The following is a 23,136-nucleotide window of genomic DNA, read 5'->3' on the forward strand; positions in this document are numbered from 1 at the left end:
CAGGGGGTTTGATGATCACAGTACTAATGACTAAGTATACAAGTAGCCTGGAGCCCACACAGAGTCAACAAAATTGAATTAAACACAATTAAGTTAACTAAATTATATGAACATGGGTTGCTGATTAAAAGTTAATGTTCATCTGATTGTTATGGAGGTGTACAGAATTCCATAGTTTCAGATCACTCTGGGCTGGAGTGGATTTAGTGAGGATTTAGTAAAGTCCAGTTCAGACCTGTTATTAACATTTATCCTTTGTGATCCCAACACAAGTGGCCAGTTCAGGTGTGAACACACCCACGAGTCATTGAGAAAGCATTTGAGATCCAATCCAATCATTAGTACCACTTATGAATGCGGAACAACCTAACTTTGTCATTGTGAAATGTTTTTGTGACCAAAAATGATGTATGTGTGCATTTGCATATAGTGCATAGGAAGTGAGATCTTATGACTGTCCACAAACTAACAAGCATATTTTGGTGAAATATGATAGAAACTACCCCAATTAAAAAAATAATAATAATTCATCTTAAACCATGTGACATAACTGTTTAATTTGAGTCTGGATTAAGTTATATGAACACTATCTTCAATAGCTACATGTTAGCTGGGGGCTACTGTTGGTGGTAGTTATGTACAGGCAACTGATACTAAGCTAAGACTAAAAGGTTTTACTGACATACTTACAGGTTGAGGTTCTGAATTGGAAGTTGGAAGTGCCCAGAAGCAGCATAGCCAATCATCCCAGTTACCTCAGTGAAATGCAAAGTCCAGATGAAAAATTGAGATGCATGGCTGTGTGATGTGCAAAATATGCAAATTGGGTTCGTACTTGTCTAATGTTGCCTTCCCTAAGCTCAAGCAGGGATGTCGGTTTCAATGTAAACCATAGGAAAATGGTGCCATTTCAATCTTTAATTACCATGATTACTGTGGTGAGTTTGTTGATATTGTCCAGCATCAACAAAAGTTAGCAAGTCAACACACAGGCAAGAACGTGCAGGAAGTAACATGGATTTTTTATGTGTAGTAAAAAAACGGCAAGCAGAAACAACTGAGGAGCTGCTAGTGCTCTGGCAATGACCAGCAACAACTCGACTCCACCAATTTTTACCGGTGTTAAACAGACGCTTATATTTTGTCCTGACTTTCAAACATTTGGCGTCGATATCTGCACTTAACATGATACGTTGTCAACAAGTCTCTTGGCGTGGAAAGACACTCGTGCAGTAGACACAAATGATGCACGATGCAGTAGACTCACACACTGAGCTGAAATGAAACAAGTGCACAGAGTTGAATTAAAAAAAATAATTGTATTTGTTTCCCGTTGGTTTGTCTCTAGACAATGGAGGGGTAAACACTGCTGTTTAAAACCAGTTTATTTCCTTCTTTATCAATTTCCCAGCATAACTATGCAACATTGTTATTCATATTTGTCTGAAGTTCAATAATACCAAGTAGCCTACTTTTTTTTCTGAAACAGCAAATTGAACATTGGCAAATACTGCAATTTAATACCGCATCAGTATTCCATGATATTCTGAACTGAATTGTTGCAATTAAAGCCTCTCAAGTTAAACCCTCATCTTTAGGTAGAGGTAATTGTGCACATTTGATATGGTGTTAGTTATATTATTGTATTTATTAGGGGTGTAAAGGTACATGTATCAAACCAAAAAACGGTATGGGCCTTTCAGTTCGTTACGCATGTGTGTACCGTATGTACCGAACTAATGCAGCGAGTCCACGTGAGGGACTTATTTGTGTGAGTCTAAAATTCCGAAGGACAACATCAGCGAAGGACCGGATCTGCTGTACGCTTGTGGTCATAGCGACCACAGACAAACAGGAGTATGACAACCCTCCCTAATCATTTAAGTCTGCTGTGTGGGAACATTTTAGTTTCACACTCACTATGATGACGACGTACAAAGACAAGTGGATCGTACAAAAGCTGACATTGCGCAACTGCATTCGGAAATGTAGCTGGTAGCACATCGAACATGCCGACTCGTTTGAGACGCCATCACCAGAGTGATGTCCCACTAACATTGGAAATAACACTCACATTAGAAACGAGTTCCGTGCAAACCCAGCTCCCAGCAGCTTTAAAGCTGCCGCTTGTTTTATTTTACTTTTGTAAAATTTACTTCAGTAAGAAAGATGGCCATAGTCTGCTCAGTTAACCAGGGTTGAATAAAAAGAAATAAACAATCAGTTTAATGTTTTCTGTTCCTGGTTTCTACTGTACCGAAAACATACTGAACCATGACCATTACACCCCAAGTAATCATTAATACTAAATACTTCAGGTTACTATAACTGTGATGAGATGTTGGGCCTCAGAGTTGAGAGTAGTCTAAAACCTGGACTTTTGATCTGGTTGCTCTTTTAGACTTTTTCTAGTGATGCTGCAGTGTAACTACATCTCTGCTATAAACTTGTAACAAACAGGAATTGAAACAATAAAAACTAACATCTATCTATGACCGAGATTATACTTTAAACGTTAAAATAGAAACTTTAAACCGATTATCAGCAAACTTCAGCCTGCTGTTGGGCTGTTTGTGCTCTCCTGCTTCTGCACTGAGATTCTCCCCACTCAGGACCGTGTCATCAGTGCAGTGAGGAGATGACTGTGTGTGTGTGGCCTCTGTTGTGTGATGCCGCCCCGTGCTCTTTTTATCTAAAGGTCAATGTTATCAAACTTCTTCCACAGTACTGAAGACGTTACTTTTCTTGGAACCAAGTCCTCCTGTTTATATGGTAAATAGTCTGTATTTTTATAGTTCTTTTCTAGTCCTGATGACAACTCAAAGCGCTTTACAGTACAGTTTATTGCCATTCACCCATTCACACACACATTCATACAGTGCATCTCCGGCGGGCAGATGGGGAAGAGTGCATCAACATCAATTATTATTAGCCATTCTCAGAAAAGGACATGGTTTTGCGCATCATGTGACAAAGTCATGTTACCAGAACTGAAACTTTGAAAGTGACACTGGGCCACATGATGAGCTAAATTTAAAACTATGCAAACAACACCTGGAATAAACCAAACATTTGTGAAGATGTTTTTCAACCAGGCCACAGGTCACACTGATGTCAATGTAACCTGCATGCTAAGAAAGGCTTGGGTGCGGCTGTGGCTGTGGCTGAGGGTGTAGAGCGGTCGTCCTCTAGCCAGGAGGTCAGTTGTTTGATCCCAGTCTTCCCCATCCGAATGCCGAAGTGTCCCTGGGCCAGATACTGAGCCCCGAATTGCCCCTCATAGAAGAAAGTGCTGTATGAATGGGCGAATGGCAATAACCTGTACTGTAAAGCACTTTGAGTCGTCATCAAGACTAGAAAAGAACTATATAAATACAGACTCTTTAACGTTGCAGTCCAATTTTCATATCCCTCACCACCTAACGCATCAAAACTTTGAATATTTGCAGGACATTCTCACTGCAGCTTTGGAGCCCCATTCAGCCCTAGAAAGCAGCAACAGGACATATGCAGTGGCTCCATCTACGTTCCACACTGGGCCTAGAGAGCAGGCCACTGTCTCTATTACGATCCATTCATTGGGATGAGCAGCCATTAACACTCGAGATGATGCAGTCCTCCTGGTGCTGAGCACAAGCTCTTCAATGTAAGAGTATTACATAAATGAGCTTAATCCTTTGACTGGGAAACAAGCCTGTGTCATATGCTACTGCTGTTACATAAGTGGTTGTCGTTACTCTAGCTATGGTTCGCAAACGTGTGTCGAGGACTGAGGGAAATGGTGTTCGTGTATAGTGCGTTAACTGGAACTATATTTGACGTGTCCTAACATACATTTTTACTGATGTCTGCCAGTCAATCGGAATATTTTGTGGCTGTGGTAGGAGCTGAGAAACACATCTGGTTGGAGTGTTGAGCTGAGCAATAAAACATTATCAGATCACTTAAAACAATGTTGTCTTTGAAACATGTGATGAGACTGTTGAAAGACGAGGAGAAGACAACCAACCTTGTTGAGCTCTTCGATTCTGCGGATCAGGTAAGGGTTGCTTGAGGAGTTCTCAAAGTACACATAATCTGGAAGAAACAAAAGAAAGATTTGACATTCATGTCATGTTCACAGGGGAAATCAACACATCAATACATAACCAGACCTCATGAAATAATGACTAGCTGTATTAAATATTCTTCTAATAATATACTTTACTAATACAGCCATAAATACATGTCTGCTTGACCCTCTGATAGATGCCTCCACATTTTAGCTATTGAATCCCATCATCTCTGTGAATTATTTGTGGGTGTCATGGCAGAACTGAAAAGATTTTGGCATACTGGATGGAAAGGAATCCATTTAACCTGACACACAGCACTTACTGGAAGCTGGCCCATACAACTCTGACAAGCTGTTAGGATATATTACATCCATTGATGTAATGTGTAAGGTATTGTAAGGGGTTAGAATCATATACACGTTTGAACTACAGGTCACATGTATCTGCTAACAAGATACAGTATGTAATCAAATGCTAAATCCACACCAACACGTTTTGTCTGTCCGGACAAGCCCTCTATCTCCATATTGGAAGCCCTTACTACTGCACTTGAAAATGCGTATCACTTGACCACTCATGTAGACATGTCATGTATATAATCAGAAGTTATTAGGACCCGTCCTGTACTTAAGGGACTACTCTCCGTTTGTTTGGTTCCCTCTCAAATTTATGAGGCACTCACTTCCCATAAACACATTGGAAAAAAGTCCAACATTTTGTGCGCACACACTTCACCTGCCTCACACCACACAAGACCCATACAGCCAGGACATTTGAGTTAAAGAGGACCAGAGCGATCCTAATAATCTGATTGCCAATTTGTGTCTGAAGAGCGATAGCGAAGATCAAACACACAGACACCGAGGCTACAGACAGGAGAGAAGTTCTTCCTGCAGATTTTAACTTCATTGCTGCAGAATAAGCGACACTCCACTGATACAGTAAAGGCTTTAATCTGTTTTTTCTACCATTTTAAATTACTATTGATGAGGAGGATTATACAGACTGGCCTACTCACACTGCTAAAAAATACTAGAGGTAGAGAAAGTAAAGAATTATTTTTTTGGCCAGACAACGACAGTATTAGCAACACTCTTAGCAGGTAGTAAGGGTTAATGTCTGACTGCTAAAACCCAATTAGGAAGTGGATGTGGGTGCCTGACATTTGTGGCAACTGCAATTGTTTTACAACTGATACTTGCTAGACAAGGTAAATTATTTGTTTCTATTTGTCAACCTACAGGTAAGTAAGTGTAGTAAATAAATGCTACACTAGGTTATAGTTCATTTAGAAAGAACATCTTTACATAATTCATAAGCTGCTTAAAATTAAACTGCTCTAAATTGAAAAGTTAAAATGTGTGCCAAAGATCAACACACATGATGGGTTAACATTTCTGATCCAAATGTTGTCAAAAATTCCAAAGTCCAGTCAGTCATGGGCCGTGTGTGACACCATCACATTGTACCAACAGGCCTCAACTTCCTCCTTCAAATCCACAACTCTTAACACGCCATTGTGCTAACCACAAGTAATCATCCACTCACACAGAACTGACACAGACCTTTTTCATTTGCGGCAGAATGAATGTGGCAGAGGGGGGAACAGATCAATTGCAGCATGGTTGAAAGGTAATGTACAGAGAATTCTACAGAGAAAGCTCTATCCTCATGATGCAGCATCAAATATCCAACAAGCTAGTCGGAGGAAATCCAGGAGCTAATTTTATTTTCCTCTATTAGAGGTTCAGGGTCTGGTATAAATAAGGTACAAAAGGTCATGTAGAGAAGCTCATGTAAACCACATGTTCCCACACCGCTGACTCGAAAGTGCCCAAGGGGTCCGTAGTCTCAGGGTTACTATTCATCTTAAGCTAATTCAATTACTGCAGTCGACACACACAGTTGAAAGGAAATAGGTTTGGTGTTATTTGTAATATTTACAAAAAAATACAGCTTGACCTTGAATATAATTATTAAGTGTGAATTTTGAAATGTTACATTGGTGAAGTCATGAGAGCTCAACAGGCTGCTCCTGTAGCGATGGCACCGGACTGGGACTGTTTCGTCTTCCAGTATCACAGTATGAGATTGTGGATGTTTGTATCACGGTCTTGGTTTCAGAATCATTACAACCCAACTTTGGACATGTGATGATCACCACAAAATCTCAAATCTTTGTGTCACTCTGCTTTACATCAGCAACACCTGGAAGCTAACTGAGGAAGTGCTTTGCACATCTGAATGGGACCATACATCATGCTAAAAGACCTCAGATGTGCCCTCATGGTCCTACCCTATGTGCTGAGCTTAACTTTTTCCCCCTTCCTTCTCACCGTCTCTTGGAGCAGGGGGAGGTGCAAAGAATATTTAGTTTATGTCTCTCTCTCTCCCATTGGCTTGGAGTTAGAACTGAAAGTTTTAGTTACAGTCAGCAATAAAGAAAAACAAGCAGACTAAGAAGGTGACATGTCCTGTCTGTCTATGATCTCCTCTGTGCTAGTATCAGTGAAGAACTAGAACGAGAGAGAGAGAGAGATTTTAACATCCGCCCTGTGAGACGAGTAGCCAGCGGTAAGTCAGTGTGTTCACACCTAGCATTAAAATGCTTCCTGTGACCACTTGTGGTCGGATCTCAAGTTTGAGTTTACAGATGTGTCCAATGTCATTGTGTGTGTGTGTGTGTGTGTGTGTGTGTGTGTGTGTGTGTGTGTGTGTGTGTGTGTGTGAACGAGTGAAATGGAGGTGAAGAGACGAGTTGGGAGAGTCTGAATGAATCTTGTGCAGCTGGGAAAAAAGATTTTACCGATTTAATCAAATTATTGATAATAATGTGGTGATCACTGTTGATATTGCGGCGGTGGTTACAAACAGATCAACGAGAAGAGGAAAAAGTATGTTCAACTGGTAGTGAAACTGCAGCGGCTCAGAGGACGTCAGCTGAGTACGACGTCCTTCATATGTGGCCCAGGATGGATTTGCGTTCACACTGCTAAAAGAATGTGGACACATGCGGCCCAGACCACCTCCGAATGTGGTCTGGCGTGATCAGATTGCTATACGTTCTGAGGGTATTCACACCTGTATTTAGGGCTTTCCACTTGTGATCGGATCACAAAGAACACATGTTAATACCAGGTGTGTACGGGGCTAGAGACAGAGAGAGAGAGTACACGTGTCTGTGTTGTAAGGATCTGTTACATGTGGGAGACACTGGTGAATTAAACCAACTATGCTGGACAGAGAGTCTAGTGGGTGACACTATGAGGCAGCCTAGTGTGTGGCGCAGTGAAAACTGAAGAGGACTACAAAACGAAACAACTACATCTCCACTAGGGATGTCACGATATGAAATCTTGGTGCCACGATAATTGTAAGAGGAAACATCACGGTTTTCACGATTATCGATACTATAGAAGGGAAAAGACACACAACAAGCAATATATAGCTCATAATATAGCTAATGAACTAAAATACTTATTATTATCATTAACTATATCCAGTTAGATTTTATGGTGCAACGTTTGGCTTGTTAAAAGTGATTTATGTAAGCTATTTTATTTAGTGGCCTTATTGTGGAAGGTTGGTCGGTGAATTTGTGTTTCCTGTCATCATAAGCAGTGTATGAGAAGTGTTGTCCTCATTATACTATTATGTCTCAGTATAGGTGAATTACACTCTCGGCTACATTTATAATGGTTAATAGTAAGAGAGAGAGTGACAGAGAGAGGGGGTGTGTCAGCCGCTCCTTCAGAGCTGGTCAGAAAACGAAGTAAACAAGGATTTCTCGTCTCGCCGTGAACTCCTCCGATGGAGGTTTTTGACCAGCGTTGCTGGAAAATAAGGCTGTTTAGTCAGTTCCCTCTTCTCAACTAAGGTTTCAGTGGCTCACACACACAAAACTTGACTCGCGAGAGATTTCACCGTACGACGCACACACAAATTACGTGACTCGCCTGAGGCAGGACACCATAGCTGGTATCGTAGTTTTTACAATTCTTACGGTTTTGAAACCGTGATGTATTGAAACCTCGGTTACCGTAAAACCTGTTAATCCCGACATCCCTAATCTCCCCCCTAGGACCTGTATCCCGCCTGCACCTGGATTTTATGTGGGGGGGGAAATGTCATTATAATGCAGGTGTAAAGAGACTGCAACCAGAATGCAGTTCCACCAGCCAAACTACTCAAGGAGCTGTACAGGCAGGTAGGGCTGGCCGATTGGTAAATATTTCTAATAGGGATTTTGGACTACAATGATTACAACAAATAATCAAGACAACGATAATTGTGCCACACTGTTTTGTCATGATGCTCTCGTTTGCCTTGTTTTATTAAATCCAACTTAGCCGTTTCCCTTACAGCAGTGCACTTTCACCCTACCTGAAAGCTTACACTCACGCTCAACCTGGCTGAGGGTAAGGTGAGATAAACTCGGGGAGAGGTGATGGAAAGAGAGCATTTTGTCAACTAGAAAAAAACTAATTCAGCTTTTGGAAAATGTGTGTGCGTTTTCAGGTAGTTACATTAGTTTGTTACATAGAGACGTCTGTAATACAAAGCAATTTGACCAATTTGCCTAATGAGCTGAAATTCAATCACAAAGTAGTCTATGGCCAAACATTAAAAGGAATAAATAACAACAGTAAAGCTCTGTCAACTTCTTCAATTTTACATTATTTTTTATTTTCTTCCCAGTTGATTTACATTTAAACTTCAAGGATATCCCCAAGTTCAATAGGCGCACGTTTCCAATGTCAGTAAGTTATTATGATAAATAATACGTGATCTCACCATTAAACTAAATAATTGTGATTAAGATGTTTGCCAAATTCAAGCTACGTAATGCTGCTTCTTCCTGTTATTTCTATCAAAAAGCTACAACCACGCTTCCACTTCTAAGAAAAGATTTTTTTGAAACGAACGAATGAAAAAACACTGCTGCATCCATTCCCCTGATGTGGAAGTGGAAGTCCACTGGCTCCACCCTTAACATTTGCATTTTTGTGATACTATCAAGACTCTACATAACAAGATCACTAGTAAATGCCAGGTGTAGATGCAAAGTCCTGAGACCTGATGTCACACGATATATGACAAATACATGACACATGCAAGTGTGCTAAATAGCTGAGCAAGAATAACCAAATAGTGAAAGCAAGGGAAAAACATCCGTTAACATAATGTAGACGTTTGGCACATTAGGCAGCCTTATTCAATTTAAGTTACATTGAAAACAAATATACACACAGTCAATTGGGTTTAATGTTAAAAAAGGTGGCAAAGCCAAATAAGCTGAAGCTAACAATGTGCTCAGTTTGTGATTGATTCAGTTTGCTTCAAGGCCTTTTATCTTCTCTGGAACACTGGCTACACGGAATTACAACAGATGTTATGTGACAATTTTCTGTATTGTTTTATATATTGATCTGTCGTTAATCACTCTTTATGGCAATATTTTTCATAATTTGGACAACTATTTGCATTATGCCACACAGCATAGTTCTAGGCAGGAGACTTGCATGTTGAAGACTGAGCATGACACAGAACAGAAGAAGGACTATGCCGAACCAAGACAAAACCAGGAGCTTGTCTCTAAAAGAGGAGCTACCTCACAAGGACGTGGTTTCAGTTTGACGGACCTCTGACCAGAAAACTGGTTTGCAAGCAACAGCCCCAAAAAACTCAAAACTCAACTAAACTCTTACCACCTATGCAGGAATCAGTTAAAGGCTAAAAAACAACCAAGGACTTGAACATTGGAAGACTTTGGCCCATGACACACATGTGACATAGAGATGAAGATGGAAGGAGAGCTGCCGGTACAACATAACATCTGCAAAGACATGGACTCTTAGACATGGTTCGGGTTACAAATAATCACAGGTATTGTTATGTGGATATAAAATTACTTATTTGATCAAATATAAACAAAATCTCATGTCATGAAGCCCAACACTAAGAAAAGCCCACTGCATCCATATCTCTCTTGGTGTTAACTGTTGCCTAACTTAGTTATTTAGATTTAGCTCATTAGATTTAATGATAGTGACCATGACCTGAAATATCAGCTGTTGACAGCTTGAACTTGTGAGATCAGCCCTTAAACCTTGTACCGATCAAACCCCCAGGCATTTATCACTCATTGCACCACTAGTTCACACAGAGTGCTTCCTTGTATCTTTTGATGCAGTGTGGATTCACGTCAAGCTCCATCTGGTCCTCCCACAGGCAGGGACAGAGAGGCTCAGGAGGATATCAGTGGCTTTCTGATGAATCACCACAAGCGGAGATGGAGAAGGAAGGATTCATACAGAGAGAGGATTTCTTGCTCTACTTAACACACTGATGGGGACTCCGACCAGAGGAGCTCTGCTTCCTCATTCCCAGTGAAGGAACACAACCTCACCACATTACATTACATAATACTGGTTGAAGCAACGAGAGTGAATTTACACTCTGATGTGCTTGACATGACAGACATACAGTAGAGATGGTAGTGGAGGGAGGGGATTGTTCTTTTATATTCAGGCAGTCCATCTCTTCTTCTTTCCCAATGGGACAAAGTAACGAAAGATCATGTTCCACCAGCACTGACATCAGAGTGTATCAATGAGAGGGATGGATTCGATGGATCAATCAAACAGAAAATATATATAAATAAATAATGCGCTTGAGATAAATCACACAAACTCCCCTTGAAACAGACATCTCAGCTAAATAATCTTGTCACTGGTGAAAACAGATGACCTGGTTCAATGTTAATGTATGAATATAAGTATAAGTGGGTATAGAAGAAAAGATCTAAAGAGAGAAAATGTCTGCTGAGGTAGCTGTGTTTGTTGTGGACGTATGCGGCTGGAGTGGTGCAGTATGCAGGGTGCTAGAGGGTGAATGAAGAGGAGGAAGGCCTTTGACTAATCTCTGGGGAAGATAATGATCTTACATGCAGGCTCAACACTCTGTGCTTCTGAAGGACTGGTAATATAGGCACTCACTCATACAGAACTGTCTGTACCAGCCGGCTACAACAAAGAAATCCTCATTGAGTTCAAAATCCATGGACACTTGCTTCAGGAATATGAACTCATTCCGACAGATTAATGTCCAACAACATTACTGGTGGGGCCTCTATCCCCAAATACATCCGTTTTATCAGTTCTGCATTATAAAACCAAACAACGTAACCTTGTTACTGTGGGCAGCTTAAATGTCAATTTGGAAGTCATTAAATAATCATATGCTTGTTGCTTACTGTAATATTGTATGGGCTAGACTTAAAATGATACTTGGGATGGGGCAATGGACGATGCTATCCTTCATCTCTGATGGCTGACTGTCTCACTCACTCACACACAGACACACAATCATGCTTCTTGTCCCAAATACTAAAGGTCATGGTTCAAATACATAAAGTCTGTAAGCTTAGTTTATTGATATGATATGAATGAAATTTCATTGTGAAGAATTACCTCAAGAATTACCATCCCCGACATGAAATGTCTCTCTGTTGGATTTGTTGGAGCTACAGGAACACTCAACGTTGTGCAGTGGTGTTACACAGTGGTGGCACTGACAGAAGTGTGCGGACACAGACAAACTGAACACTATTTGATTCACGCCTGTCATGAAGTTAAATAGTTACAGCGGATACAATGGACGACCAACAGCATATTTGTTATTTTAGCCAGCAAAGCTTAGGACCAGCTAAAAATTTGAAGCGCCAGCTGAAAGTTTTTACACGATATTGCTATTGAATGTTGCCAGGTTGTCCCTGTGTCTCATTATCATGACATTGACATGACATGACTTTAATGTTTGCACCAAGCAGCAATAATCCAAAGGATGGCAATACCTGAATTTCTCAAATCCAATAATAACTGAAATAATCAATTATCATTATTATTTTACAGAAAGGAAACAAAATGGGCATGAACTAGTGCTACCAGTTGAATTTGCTGCAATTCGGTATAGTGACATTCACCGGGTATTCTCTTGCAGTTTCTGTACCCAAACAGCTATTAGGAGCTACCTCCTATTTGCTACCTATTAGCTTAACTCTGCACTTGTGTACACAGGTGTGCAGATTACTTTACTCATTATAGTCCCTATAATTTCTCCTTTCTACACATATGTAGAAATCCCTTCTCTGCTTATCCACATGACTAATAGTGGGGAAGTGGAAAGGCCACTGAGCCAAACAGCCATACAGAAGGACACTGGCTGTGGCAGCTACACACACAGAAAGATAGAGAGAGAGGGAGACCAGTGAGTGCACATGTGCTGATACAATTTTTAGAGTATGGAAAAACACATCAGTGAGGTTAATGTAACCCTAATACAGTAACACTTTATAAAAGGTGAATAAAAGCTACTGAGTACATAAGCAATATTAGCCAGGTATGGCTCTTGAAATTGTATTTTTAACCACCACAGGACATTGAGATGAACCAATGAAAGACCAGTTAAACAACTTTTAAGTGACAGTCGGCTCTTGCAAAAAAGAGCCATGATTTACATGTGCGGTACACCATGAATGAAACTGAAAAACACAGAGCCACTGTTTGAATAATCCACACCTGATATCTCATAAAAGCCCAATATCATCCCAATCTGCAAGTTTACCACTAACACCACCCACAAGCATTGTGCTGCAAAAAATGTTCTCTGAAAATATGAGTTTCAGGTACATAATACCAGCTTAATAAGCAGTGAACAAACTGAAACACGATGTAGAGCAAAACCATCATGTCAGAATACAACCCTTTACATTGTGGCATGCTATTCTGAAATTGGACAAACCCCATCTATTAAGACAGAATTTTGCAGCATATTTAGCAGTGTAATGTTTAATCAGGATGACCTATATAGACTACAGACTCCTATGTGACCTTATACAGCCTGTCACAGAGTCGGACTGCCAATTCAGCCATTTCTGCCGCCACAATACCAGACTCAGAGATGGTACACAAAGTCCTAACGACGAGAGGACAGACCTACATCCACAACCACAGAGTGCACTGGTTCTTATCGATGGAACTGGGGGGGGAAAAAACATGGTGAAGGCAATCCAGCGGGTTGCTAGCAGTCCCTACCGGCGTTTCGTTTCTCTCCATGATGAGGGTGACATTTAGAAACCCGGTGTTAGCAAAGATGTAGCGTGCAACGCTTAAACTGTATCATACAAACACTTGGCATTACCAGGTGATGTGAAACCTAGTATTCATTCATTCATTCATTCGATTTGGCTGTGGGGCTAAAGTTTCCCTCGTCTTTAGGACATTAAAAATGGGAAGTCTCACGGATACCGCAGTTGCTATCCTGGTAGCAAGTTAGTGTTAGCTAGCTAACTTAGTTCATCTTATTCCTGGATTAAAGCTTAATTATGTGTTTCACTTATATTCCACCGGGTCAGATGGCGTGGTTGTCTTTAGCAAACACGTAGCTGTTTGTATTATGGGGGGGCGATCACATTGACTAGCTACATATGGTGCTTAAGGCTAAAACTTAGCAATCAAACCAAGCTAGCACGGCTAACGCTACCCGTTGCATATGAAGTGATATGGCGGAGGCGATAATGAAATTAACCCACCCCGCCGACAAAGCCAGACGACCAGCTTTAGCTAGCTGCAGCAGACGTCGCTAGTTCGATACTGACCTCCCAGCAGCTAGCAGCTAACGCTAACTAGCATTGTGTTCACTTCCAGGACGTTACCATATGTACAGACCCCACGTCGGAAAAAATGTGACAATTTACGTTTGCTTCGCTTACTTGCAACTACAAATACGACTCAGCAAACTCCCCCCGATCGACTAGGCTGCGTTTATTTTGAATTAACTGCCAACTTTCGGAACAAGTTCGCACTGCTCGGCAGGCAGTCGTCGTGGGGTTAGTCTGGATTCCACACCGATCGTTTTTGAAAGTTAATGTATCCTGGATATAAACTCCACTTAGTTTAAAATATCCACACCGAATACAGGGTCAGTTTTGGCAAGTCACAACTGAGTATAAACCAAGGGATAATGTTGGATTCATTCACGTTTGCCCATTGACCATGGTCACATTACATTGTTGGATGTTTTAACAAATTGGACGTTCTTCCATGCAAGAGTGGACGCACGTACAGGCGCTAGTAAAGAGTTAGCATTAGTTAGCGGCTAACGGGACAGACAGCTAGCGGCTAGCTAGCCACCTTGTGTCGAAACGAACAATCACGTTGAGGGGGGTGTCTTAAAAATGTAAAACATTCCTTACCTCCCACTCGGTACATGTTAGCCGCCATTCTCTCGTAACCTTTGTCAAAAAGAGTCCCGGGGTATTCCCCGCTTGTGTAGAAAATGGTCGATGGTGATCTATTTTATTCCTTCATTTATCGCAGACACCCCCGCCGCGAAACAAAGCCGGCTCCGGGCACAACAAGCCGAGCTGTGGCGGGTAAAAAGTTGAAAGTTTCCGCAAGAAACGTTCCAGAGGTGAAGCCAAAAAATGTAAGTCTTTGTTTTCGGTCCCTCGGACGACCTTCCTCTCCTCTTCCTCACTCACTCACACATTCACACACGGCTAGCCTGTCTCTTACTCCACTCTTCCTCCCATCCTCCGCTCCCAGCTTCATCCTCCTCTTCTTCACCTCCGCTCAGTTCAGCACACACACAGAAAGCACACACACACACTCACTGGCCGCCGTCGCTCGTGTGCTAATCGTCATCTTCGGATGTTGCCGACAATCTCCGGCATCTCACAATTAACTCCCACACCGGCCTCGGTTTATTAAGCGACATACTCCGAGAAATGTGAACTCTCACGCACGATTGTGATCTTGATGCGTGTGTGCAACTTTTGAATATTTTATAGTGACGGAGTAGCACCGTCGCGAGCACTAAGGTTTATATACATATACTTTATACATCACGCACACATGCACACAAAGTAAGGAAAGTTCAATTATTTGTAGATATAGGCAGATAAGGAAATTGGGTACGCACACACACATGCGCGCGCGCGTGCACGCACACGAACACACGCACGCGTACTGACGCTCAAACAGAAAGGAAAGACACCTCGTTCGAAATGAAACCATTAAATCACCAGATGAAACAGTCAGTCTCTTGTCATAAGGGTTATGTTATATATATTATAATGTCACCCACTTCACAGGAGCCAAGCTGCACATGGACTGAGCTTCTTCACACGGTCACCAGTTTAAAGATTATAATAGTTACTGGGAATACCCTCCTTTTTTCATTTCAACCCAGTGGTGACTGCCTTTCAGATAGTGAAATCTGAGTAACGTTTACAGGCCTGTACAGAAACCCATAAACACAAAGAAATAAAAAAAAGATCAAATGCTGGTAAGTGTACTCATTTTATATAAAACTATCAGATGCTAAGTCAATATGATAATATGAAAGAGCCTTTTTAAGTTGAGACATACTAAGTAGTAAGACTTGCTTCGATTATTTTACTTAAAAGGTTTTAAAAAGTAGTTATTATCCATATTTTGTATGAGTACCTCAACATTATGACATCGTCTGTTGTATCATTGACTTAAAAAGAGAGGTTTTATTTACTCTACCATGATGTTGATTTAGTTTCTCAATTTAGATTTTCATATAATTTCTTCATTTTGCATTAATCATGAATATTTTTTGTTTTTTTTGCAGAAATCGGCTTCCACACTGAACAGAGAAAACAAGATGAAAAACTAAGATTCCACGAATGAAAAATACATAAATAAATAAATAAAATATTGTGTTACATACTTTTTCCGGTCCCAACATGTTATTCAGTTGTCACCCCTCACATTGAGGAGGTGATAGCTGTTAATTATTGCATTTACTACTCAAATAATGCACTTAAATACAATTTTGAGGTACTTGTATTTGAGTTTGTACATTTTTTATGCTCCTAAACCCACTACATTTCAAATGGAAATATTATATGTTGTATATACTTTACAAAACATGAACACTTTATAAAATACAGTGCATCACTATATGTAACTACCTCAACCAGATGCAGCAATTGCATAATGCATATTATAATACATATAAACTTTAAAAGTGATCACTCAGCATGATCATACTTTATTTTTTATACTTCACATTCATTTTTTTATTTATAATGCTTATAATATATAATAGCATTTTTCATTGTAGTATTGATTAATTAAAGGATCTGATTACTTGTTTGATCACTGATAAGGGTTAAGGGATACTGACTGACTTCTCCTGTGGCATGGCATTTGCCAGCACAGTTTGAACTGAACGTTTCCGAACCCTTTTCACCAATGGGGTTCAATATGAGCTCCTCTGGTCTGGGCCATGAGGAGTGGGAACATGTTTTTCCCTCCATAAAACAGAACAGCACAGCACATTGTTCCTGGAGCAGCACTGCCCACTAGTGACACCTCACACACAATACACTTTCCAGTCTGCAGAAGTTTAATGGGAGCTTGACAGATACAATATCACAGTCGTCTTAATGTTCTTTTAAATATACATAAAACTGTACTTAGGTAATCATGTTCAAGTGTTACTATCAACTGTTAGAAAATGAATAAGTCAGAAAAGCTGAGGGGTTGATTTCAGTATAATAGGTTTGTCACAGTCTGTCTAATGCAAAGTTAAAACCAGCTTCAGTATTAGCTGAGATGTCAACCAAACAGTTAAAAATATGAAAATCATGTTAAAAAAAAAATCATTAAGCAAACATCTTGATAAGCCTATACTTATGGCCTATACCACAGTGCACAGCTCTGGTTAAGTTTGGTAAGAAACATCAATGGAAACATAGGAATGTTCAACGAAGAACTGTTACTGAATCAACCTGGACTCCTTATCAATGAGAACACCTCATAATCTTGTCTTTTCTTTAACTGTAAATGCTGCTCATCACATTACAAGTGCTGCTTTCTTTAAATGCTATTATAGCCTGTGCATGTACATTACATTACTTTCTATGAAGTATTTTTGCACTTTCAATTCATTTTTTGCACTATTCCAGTTTTACACTTGTCTCATCCTATCCACAGTGTGCCTTTTGACTGCATACTTTGTTGTATTATGAATTATGTTTTGAGTACTAAATATGTTGCGTACTTATATGTTCTGTCTACTAATGTGTTTACACCCGGGATCAGAGAGAAACTGCATTTCAATCCCGTCTATGTCCTGTACATGTGTCCGAATTGACAATAAACTCGAAACTGCAGAAGTCATGTTTCTGTGCCAGCAAACATACACGACCACTTCTCCTGATCCTCAACAAATGTCCAACAGAATGACAGATAATCTGTGCAGTGAAAGGCATCCCACTGTTCAGTTTCACAGGGAATTTACATTGATATGGAGGCGTGTAAGTGGAAAGTGAATATGGCTGCTCCTCCTGAAGAAGATTCCTCTACATGTCGTGCATGAAACGGGACACAGCAGTGGCAGCACAGAGGCCACACCGAGTCGACAGCTGTGGCCGCTGTCCACTGACTAACACGTCTCTCTGTCTTCGTGTGAACGACTCCCTCTCTGTCACTCATCATAAACAACTCCCCCCCCTAGCCGGTGGTGGGTTCTGGAGAGCTGGTGGAGGTGGACGAGGCCGAGGCCGAGGCCAGTCTCTCCCTGCTGTCGACTGCCGAGCCTCCGACCACCTTCCACTGAAGGATGCAGGTGTCCTTCCCGCCCATTGAGAGCAGGTGGGAGTCACTGTGGGTGAAGCAGACGTTGGTGACGTGGCTGCCGTGGCCCTCGTACTTGTGGCTCGGTGCCTGGAGGGAAAAGAATGAATCCACTTCGGGTCAACACATTGGAAATCTCATCACCTCCTTTCACCTCCCCTTCCCCAAATTTGTCTCTGCGATGTGTAGCAGGGCACGTGAAAAAGTATAACAATATTTATAACATTCATGAGAGAAGACAGTGTCAATGTGTAAAAAATGTATACAATGAACATGTTGAAATTGATCGGGCCTGGAGTTCTGCCTGAAAGCGTGAAAGGTTTACCTCCACCTGCTCTGGAAAAACAGCATCGTACAGTGGTGTGATAATAATAATGACAGAGTAACTGGAAATCATCTCAATAACGGCAAAGAAAATACCTATTGCAGGATTTTTCTTTTAAAACTCGAGGTTAGGATTGGGTAAAAGAAAAGTGTTTGGAAAAAGTGAACCATGACACCCGATCAAACAATGTTTCAGTTGTAAACTGTTCCTCATACCAACTATAAACTGGATAGTTCCCCCTGAGGAACTTAAAGTTCTGCTTTCAGTCATTTTGAATAACGTCAGTGATTATTTTTAAGTTGTATTTCTGTGCGTGTGACGAGTGTTTGTGCGGCTGAACTGTCTTGTTTTGTTGTTAGGTGTCCCTTGCAAAAGAAATGAGGAAATCCTGCCATATTTCAAAACCGTTAAATAGTTAGGAAGTCACTTTAGAGGTGCATTAGTACAGATAATGAACATACTGTTAATAACGCCACAACTAGTAACTATTTGCAGTGAAGCAAGACCAGCAGAGATAGTAGGTATTACTTAGCAGGCAATGGAATATAGATGAATAGTTAAGCCTAAGCAGACGCAGTGAATTAAAAATTCTCCCCATCACCTACAAAGCCCTAAGAGCTCATAGTACCACAGCACCCCACTAGAGCACTGCCCTTCCAGGATTCAGGCTTACTTGCCATCCCTAAAACTAAAACTTAGATAAAGCTGAAGGTATATCTTTTTTTTCTGTTTGGGTCAGAGAAGGATTTTTCTCTCCCCCTCACAATTTCGAAAATATAGGTCTCAGGCTGTATATGTTAGTCCAAAACAAGTTTTTCCTCTTTATGTTATGGAGGCAGTTTAAGAACAATATTTTCTCTGCGTGCATAGTCAGACGAACATATCTAAGGAAAGCGTTTTACCTTTGGTTTGGGACAGGGGTACTGGAAGAGGTGGACTTTACAGAAGTCATCAGCTACAGCCACCATCCTCTCACTATGAGAGCGACACAGGGCGTTGATGTCCGTGCCATCGGAGCCCTCTAACCACACACCTGGAACAACCACAGCAGCACGGTCATCGTCACTTCACACTTAGAGAAATATCACAGCATGCGCAAAGGGTGGAGACGTTGCACTTTGGTGTTTCTCACCCATGACATGGAAGCCCAGCACACAGGTGTAGGAGGCCCACTCTCTGTCTTTGCTCTCAAAGCGATTCCTCAACAGTTTGCACCCTGCCGCGATGTCCCCTGTGAAGTCACAGTCAGAGGAGGTGATCATCATGCTGTCTGGGGGCTTCAGTGCAAAATGCTACATGTATATGCTCACTTACAGTAAAGGATCTCATAGTCGCCAGAGTTAGACATGATGTACTTCCCGTCTTTGGACCAATCCAAGTGAGTTATGAAGCTGGAGTGACCCTAATGGGAGAGATGAACAGATGTAGTGTCACACAATGCCCCATGACCCAACTGGGAACTCAGGTTTAAAAGAATAAGGATGTGTCCTTCTGAATTTTCTTTCTTCAATGAATCCCATAAAAAGACAAAGCAACTAGAGTCTGACCGATATGGATTTTTGGGGACCGATACCGATATTGGAGAATTAAAAAACTTCTGATGCTGATATATCAACCGATATACATAAATATATATTTGAAAAAAATGCGTCTGTTGCTCATTGTCTCCTACTAGAGTTCTAAGTTTGGCCCGGTTTGTTTCTTAAAGCTTTAAAGTGAGATTCAGTGTCAGATATTTTGTACTTCTGATTACAAGATAACTGATTGTTCTAAAGTAGACCAATGAAATGCCACACGCCCATATTCACTGGATAATGATCTAATGTGAAGGTTGGATTCTTTCTGAGGATTTCTTCTTATACGCTTTATAAAGATTTGCATGCACATGGTACATTTGCACATGCACATTTCTATGCTTATTTCATGCTTATTTGCTGAAATAAGCATAGAAATGGTCAAAACAGATCTATCACTAACTAGAGGTCATGATTAAGATGTATCATGTTGTTGGGCATTCACAATTCTTGTGTTTTTGTTTTTGTTTTCTCTCTCTACCTCTCCAGCCACCTGTCAGTGTCTTACGTAGCCAGCAGAGCGGCAGTTCCCAGTGGGGAGGACATGCAGCAGCTTGGGTGTTGTGTCAGGTTCAGGGGTCAAATTTGAGAGTAGCAGATAAAGGTACGGTCCAGGTTCACTCTTTCATCTTCAAAAGCGCCTCACAATACATTTGTGAAGGAAGTGGGACTATAATGGGGACTTTGATTATTGGTTTGGCTCTGTAAATAAATAATAAATATAATATTTTCATATAAATGAATAATAAATATACAGAATATCAGCAGACCTTTACTTTTGTTGGTATTCTTTACAGTGTTTATGAAGAAGAAGTCATTAGCAGTGACAGCCAACCCCATGGGTGAGAAGGCAGAGCACAAAACAGACTTACAGGAAGTCAGAGTGAGTCATAACAAAACACGAGGACCACATTTTTAGAGATGGTCATTTGACATTTAACTCACATTACATTTCCCGAAGCGGATGTAGCGCCGGCCGCTCTCTGTCACGTTGTAGATGTAAATGAAGTTGTCGTGAGACCCAACAGCTAAAAAGCTTCCATCTGCAGACACAAGAGGCAGTTCACATAGATAAAGCGGATTTCCACAGTGTCTTTCTAGGATCTAGGCTTTTGTCATTCAATGCAAAATAGTGCACTGAAATTTAGTTTAGGCTGAAATTTTGGCTCTTGTGAAAACCAGCTTCTTCATAGGGGGTTAGGGTTAGGACTATGGATATAGATCAGTCAATATTCCCAATCTGTTTTTATGGCAAAAGCCCCTTCATAAGCCACAAGCATAACTTGTTTTTATTATCAATAATCATTTATCTGATTATTAATTTATAAATAAATAGGCAAAATGACAAATAAATAAATTAAAAAGAAATTGAAATAAAGAAAACTTCAAATTACAAAAACAATACAAAACTGTCCAAAAGAGGCCAAATGAGTCAGCGAATTGAACAGCAAACAGGAAGGAAAGGCAGCAAGGAAATAGAAATTTGAAATGGGGAAAGGAAACTGCCTTTTGAACTACCTGATTAAAATGTGTGATCTTAATTCGAATAAAAATGTAATTCTTTTTAAATTGCATTTACAAATAGATTTTTACATTCAATTATTCAATTCAATTATTCAATTCAATTATATATTTAATGGCTGTTTATGTTGTTTCAAAAATGTCAAAAATACAGTTAAAAATTCTGAAATAAAAACCATCTGTGTGGTTAGTGCACTAGCCATTAACCCCAACATCCCTATCCCCTGAATCCAGTCATATATAATTATAATTTAAAAATAAAAAAATAGAATACATTCACACTAATTTGACAAAAGAATACCTTAAATTAATGTCAAATTACCACTTGTTTGCAGACTTATCAGAGTGTAGTAGCACTATCTCATGTGTTTTGTGTGAAGAAGCAAACACAGGAGGGTTATTAAAAACAAACAGCACGCTGACATCACATACCAAAGTCCTACCACAGCTGTAATTTCTACAGTTTTATGACAGAGAGTAGTTAGATAACAGTGAGCAGGCAGGGAACTCTGACCTGGGGAGTATCTCATGACCGACAGCTGCTCGTTCCCGTCAGTGGATTCAGAGACCACCTCTCTAGTCAGCAGGTCAAGGACCATCCACCTGTAGGAAGAGGTGATTATAACCAGTCTTTTACAGCGAGGTTTAGTGAAGATCCTTTTTTCCCTTTCTTTGAGTCACGTCTGTAAACTATATTCTTTCCCCTCTGCCCATACACTCAGCAGGCACTTTATTACACCTGTATATTCATCCAATCGGGCCAATCATGTGTCAGCAGTTCAGTTTACATAATCCTGCAGATACAGGGTTCTCACATGCTGAACATAACAAACTGAATCTATAATCATTGTCTGATATAACTTTAGAACTTTTTCCCCATAGACTGCTTTAAGTCTAATATTGCGCGGTCGTCCTCTAACCAGAAGGTCGGAGGTTCGATCCCATCTGCATGCCAAATTGTCTTTGGGCAAGACACTGAACTCCGAATAGCCCCTCATAGAAAAATAAAAGTGCTGCCCATAGAAGTATGAATGGATGTGAATGGGTGAATGCCAAAAAAAACTGTACTGTACTGTTTTGAGTGGCCATCAAGACTAGAAAAAACGCCATATAAAGACAGACCATTTAAATACAGACCATTTACGTTACCTTCCTGTGTTGAGGCCGACTGACACCACCGATCCATTCGGGCAGAAGCCAGCACACAGTCCATATTCCTGTCAAGAACAAGCAGGGGTATTCAGAACAGAACTGGCAGTGCTGAGTATCAAGGATAGTATATAAACACTATTACTATACTGGAAAATATCCTAACTGCGAATAAAGTTGTTGCATTAAGGAAAATGGTTCTCCTACCTCCAGGCTGATGCACCAGTCCAGCTTATATTCCTCTGTGTTCCACAAACACACCTGCCTGTCGTGGCCACAGGTGAGGAAGATGCTCTGGGAGGGGTGTGTGGCCAGTCCCCACATCTCATCGACATGACCCTGAGACACACACCCACATACAAAGTGACACAACATAATCAGTGTTCATCTTTCCCAGTGCCTTAGATTCACTGGATCTTAGGTGAGATTAGGTCTAGATTAAATTCTATGGACTGAGTGTGCTGCTTTGGAGGATGTGTGTTTGCAGAGATGCAGAAACGTATGCAGTTTCTTAGTTTTCTTCTTCTAGGCTTTTAACAGTTTCCTGGCAAAGGGAAATTGGATCAACAGAGAGGTGAAGGGCAATTGTAAAGAAAGATTTTCGTGAAAAACTTTCCCAAAATATTTCAATAAGTGAAAACATGATCTTATATATGAAATCAGTGATGTATATTGAAGATTTGTAAATTACAAAGCATTAGTTTAGCTGCTCCTCACCTTCCATGCTGTGTTGATGAATTTATGTATAAATGTATGTTCAATTAACTGATGTACAAAAAAATGTGAAATGGGCCTTAACTAAGACTACACTTATGTTTTAAATACCTGTGAATTTCCAT

General features: G+C 40.5%; 2 protein-coding genes across 3 annotated transcripts in view; both read right to left on the reverse strand.

Annotated features, from left to right (window-relative positions):
- The window catches only part of mta2 (metastasis associated 1 family, member 2), a 34,277-nt gene extending 19,487 nt beyond the window's left edge, over positions 1-14,790 (reverse strand). Inside the window, exons 1-2 of the mRNA XM_034615632.1 lie at positions 14,311-14,790; positions 4,010-4,077 (exon numbers count right to left, since the gene is read on the reverse strand). Coding sequence (XP_034471523.1) covers positions 4,010-4,077; positions 14,311-14,338 — 96 coding nt within the window. The 5' untranslated portion in view covers positions 14,339-14,790. The remainder of the gene's footprint in view (positions 1-4,009; positions 4,078-14,310) is intronic.
- A 1,685-nt stretch (positions 14,791-16,475) lies between these two features.
- eml3 (EMAP like 3) overlaps positions 16,476-23,136 on the reverse strand; it is a 50,028-nt gene continuing 43,367 nt past the window's right edge. For both annotated transcript variants that reach the window (XM_034615629.1, XM_034615630.1), the window contains exons 17-24: positions 22,505-22,636; positions 22,298-22,365; positions 21,663-21,751; positions 20,573-20,670; positions 19,368-19,455; positions 19,186-19,284; positions 18,956-19,086; positions 16,476-17,818 (exon numbers count right to left, since the gene is read on the reverse strand). In XM_034615629.1, coding sequence (XP_034471520.1) covers positions 17,606-17,818; positions 18,956-19,086; positions 19,186-19,284; positions 19,368-19,455; positions 20,573-20,670; positions 21,663-21,751; positions 22,298-22,365; positions 22,505-22,636 — 918 coding nt within the window. In that variant the 3' untranslated portion in view covers positions 16,476-17,605. The remainder of the gene's footprint in view (positions 17,819-18,955; positions 19,087-19,185; positions 19,285-19,367; positions 19,456-20,572; positions 20,671-21,662; positions 21,752-22,297; positions 22,366-22,504; positions 22,637-23,136) is intronic.

Source organism: Hippoglossus hippoglossus, chromosome 18 (assembly GCF_009819705.1).
Source record: "Hippoglossus hippoglossus isolate fHipHip1 chromosome 18, fHipHip1.pri, whole genome shotgun sequence".
Taxonomy (NCBI): domain Eukaryota; kingdom Metazoa; phylum Chordata; class Actinopteri; order Pleuronectiformes; family Pleuronectidae; genus Hippoglossus; species Hippoglossus hippoglossus.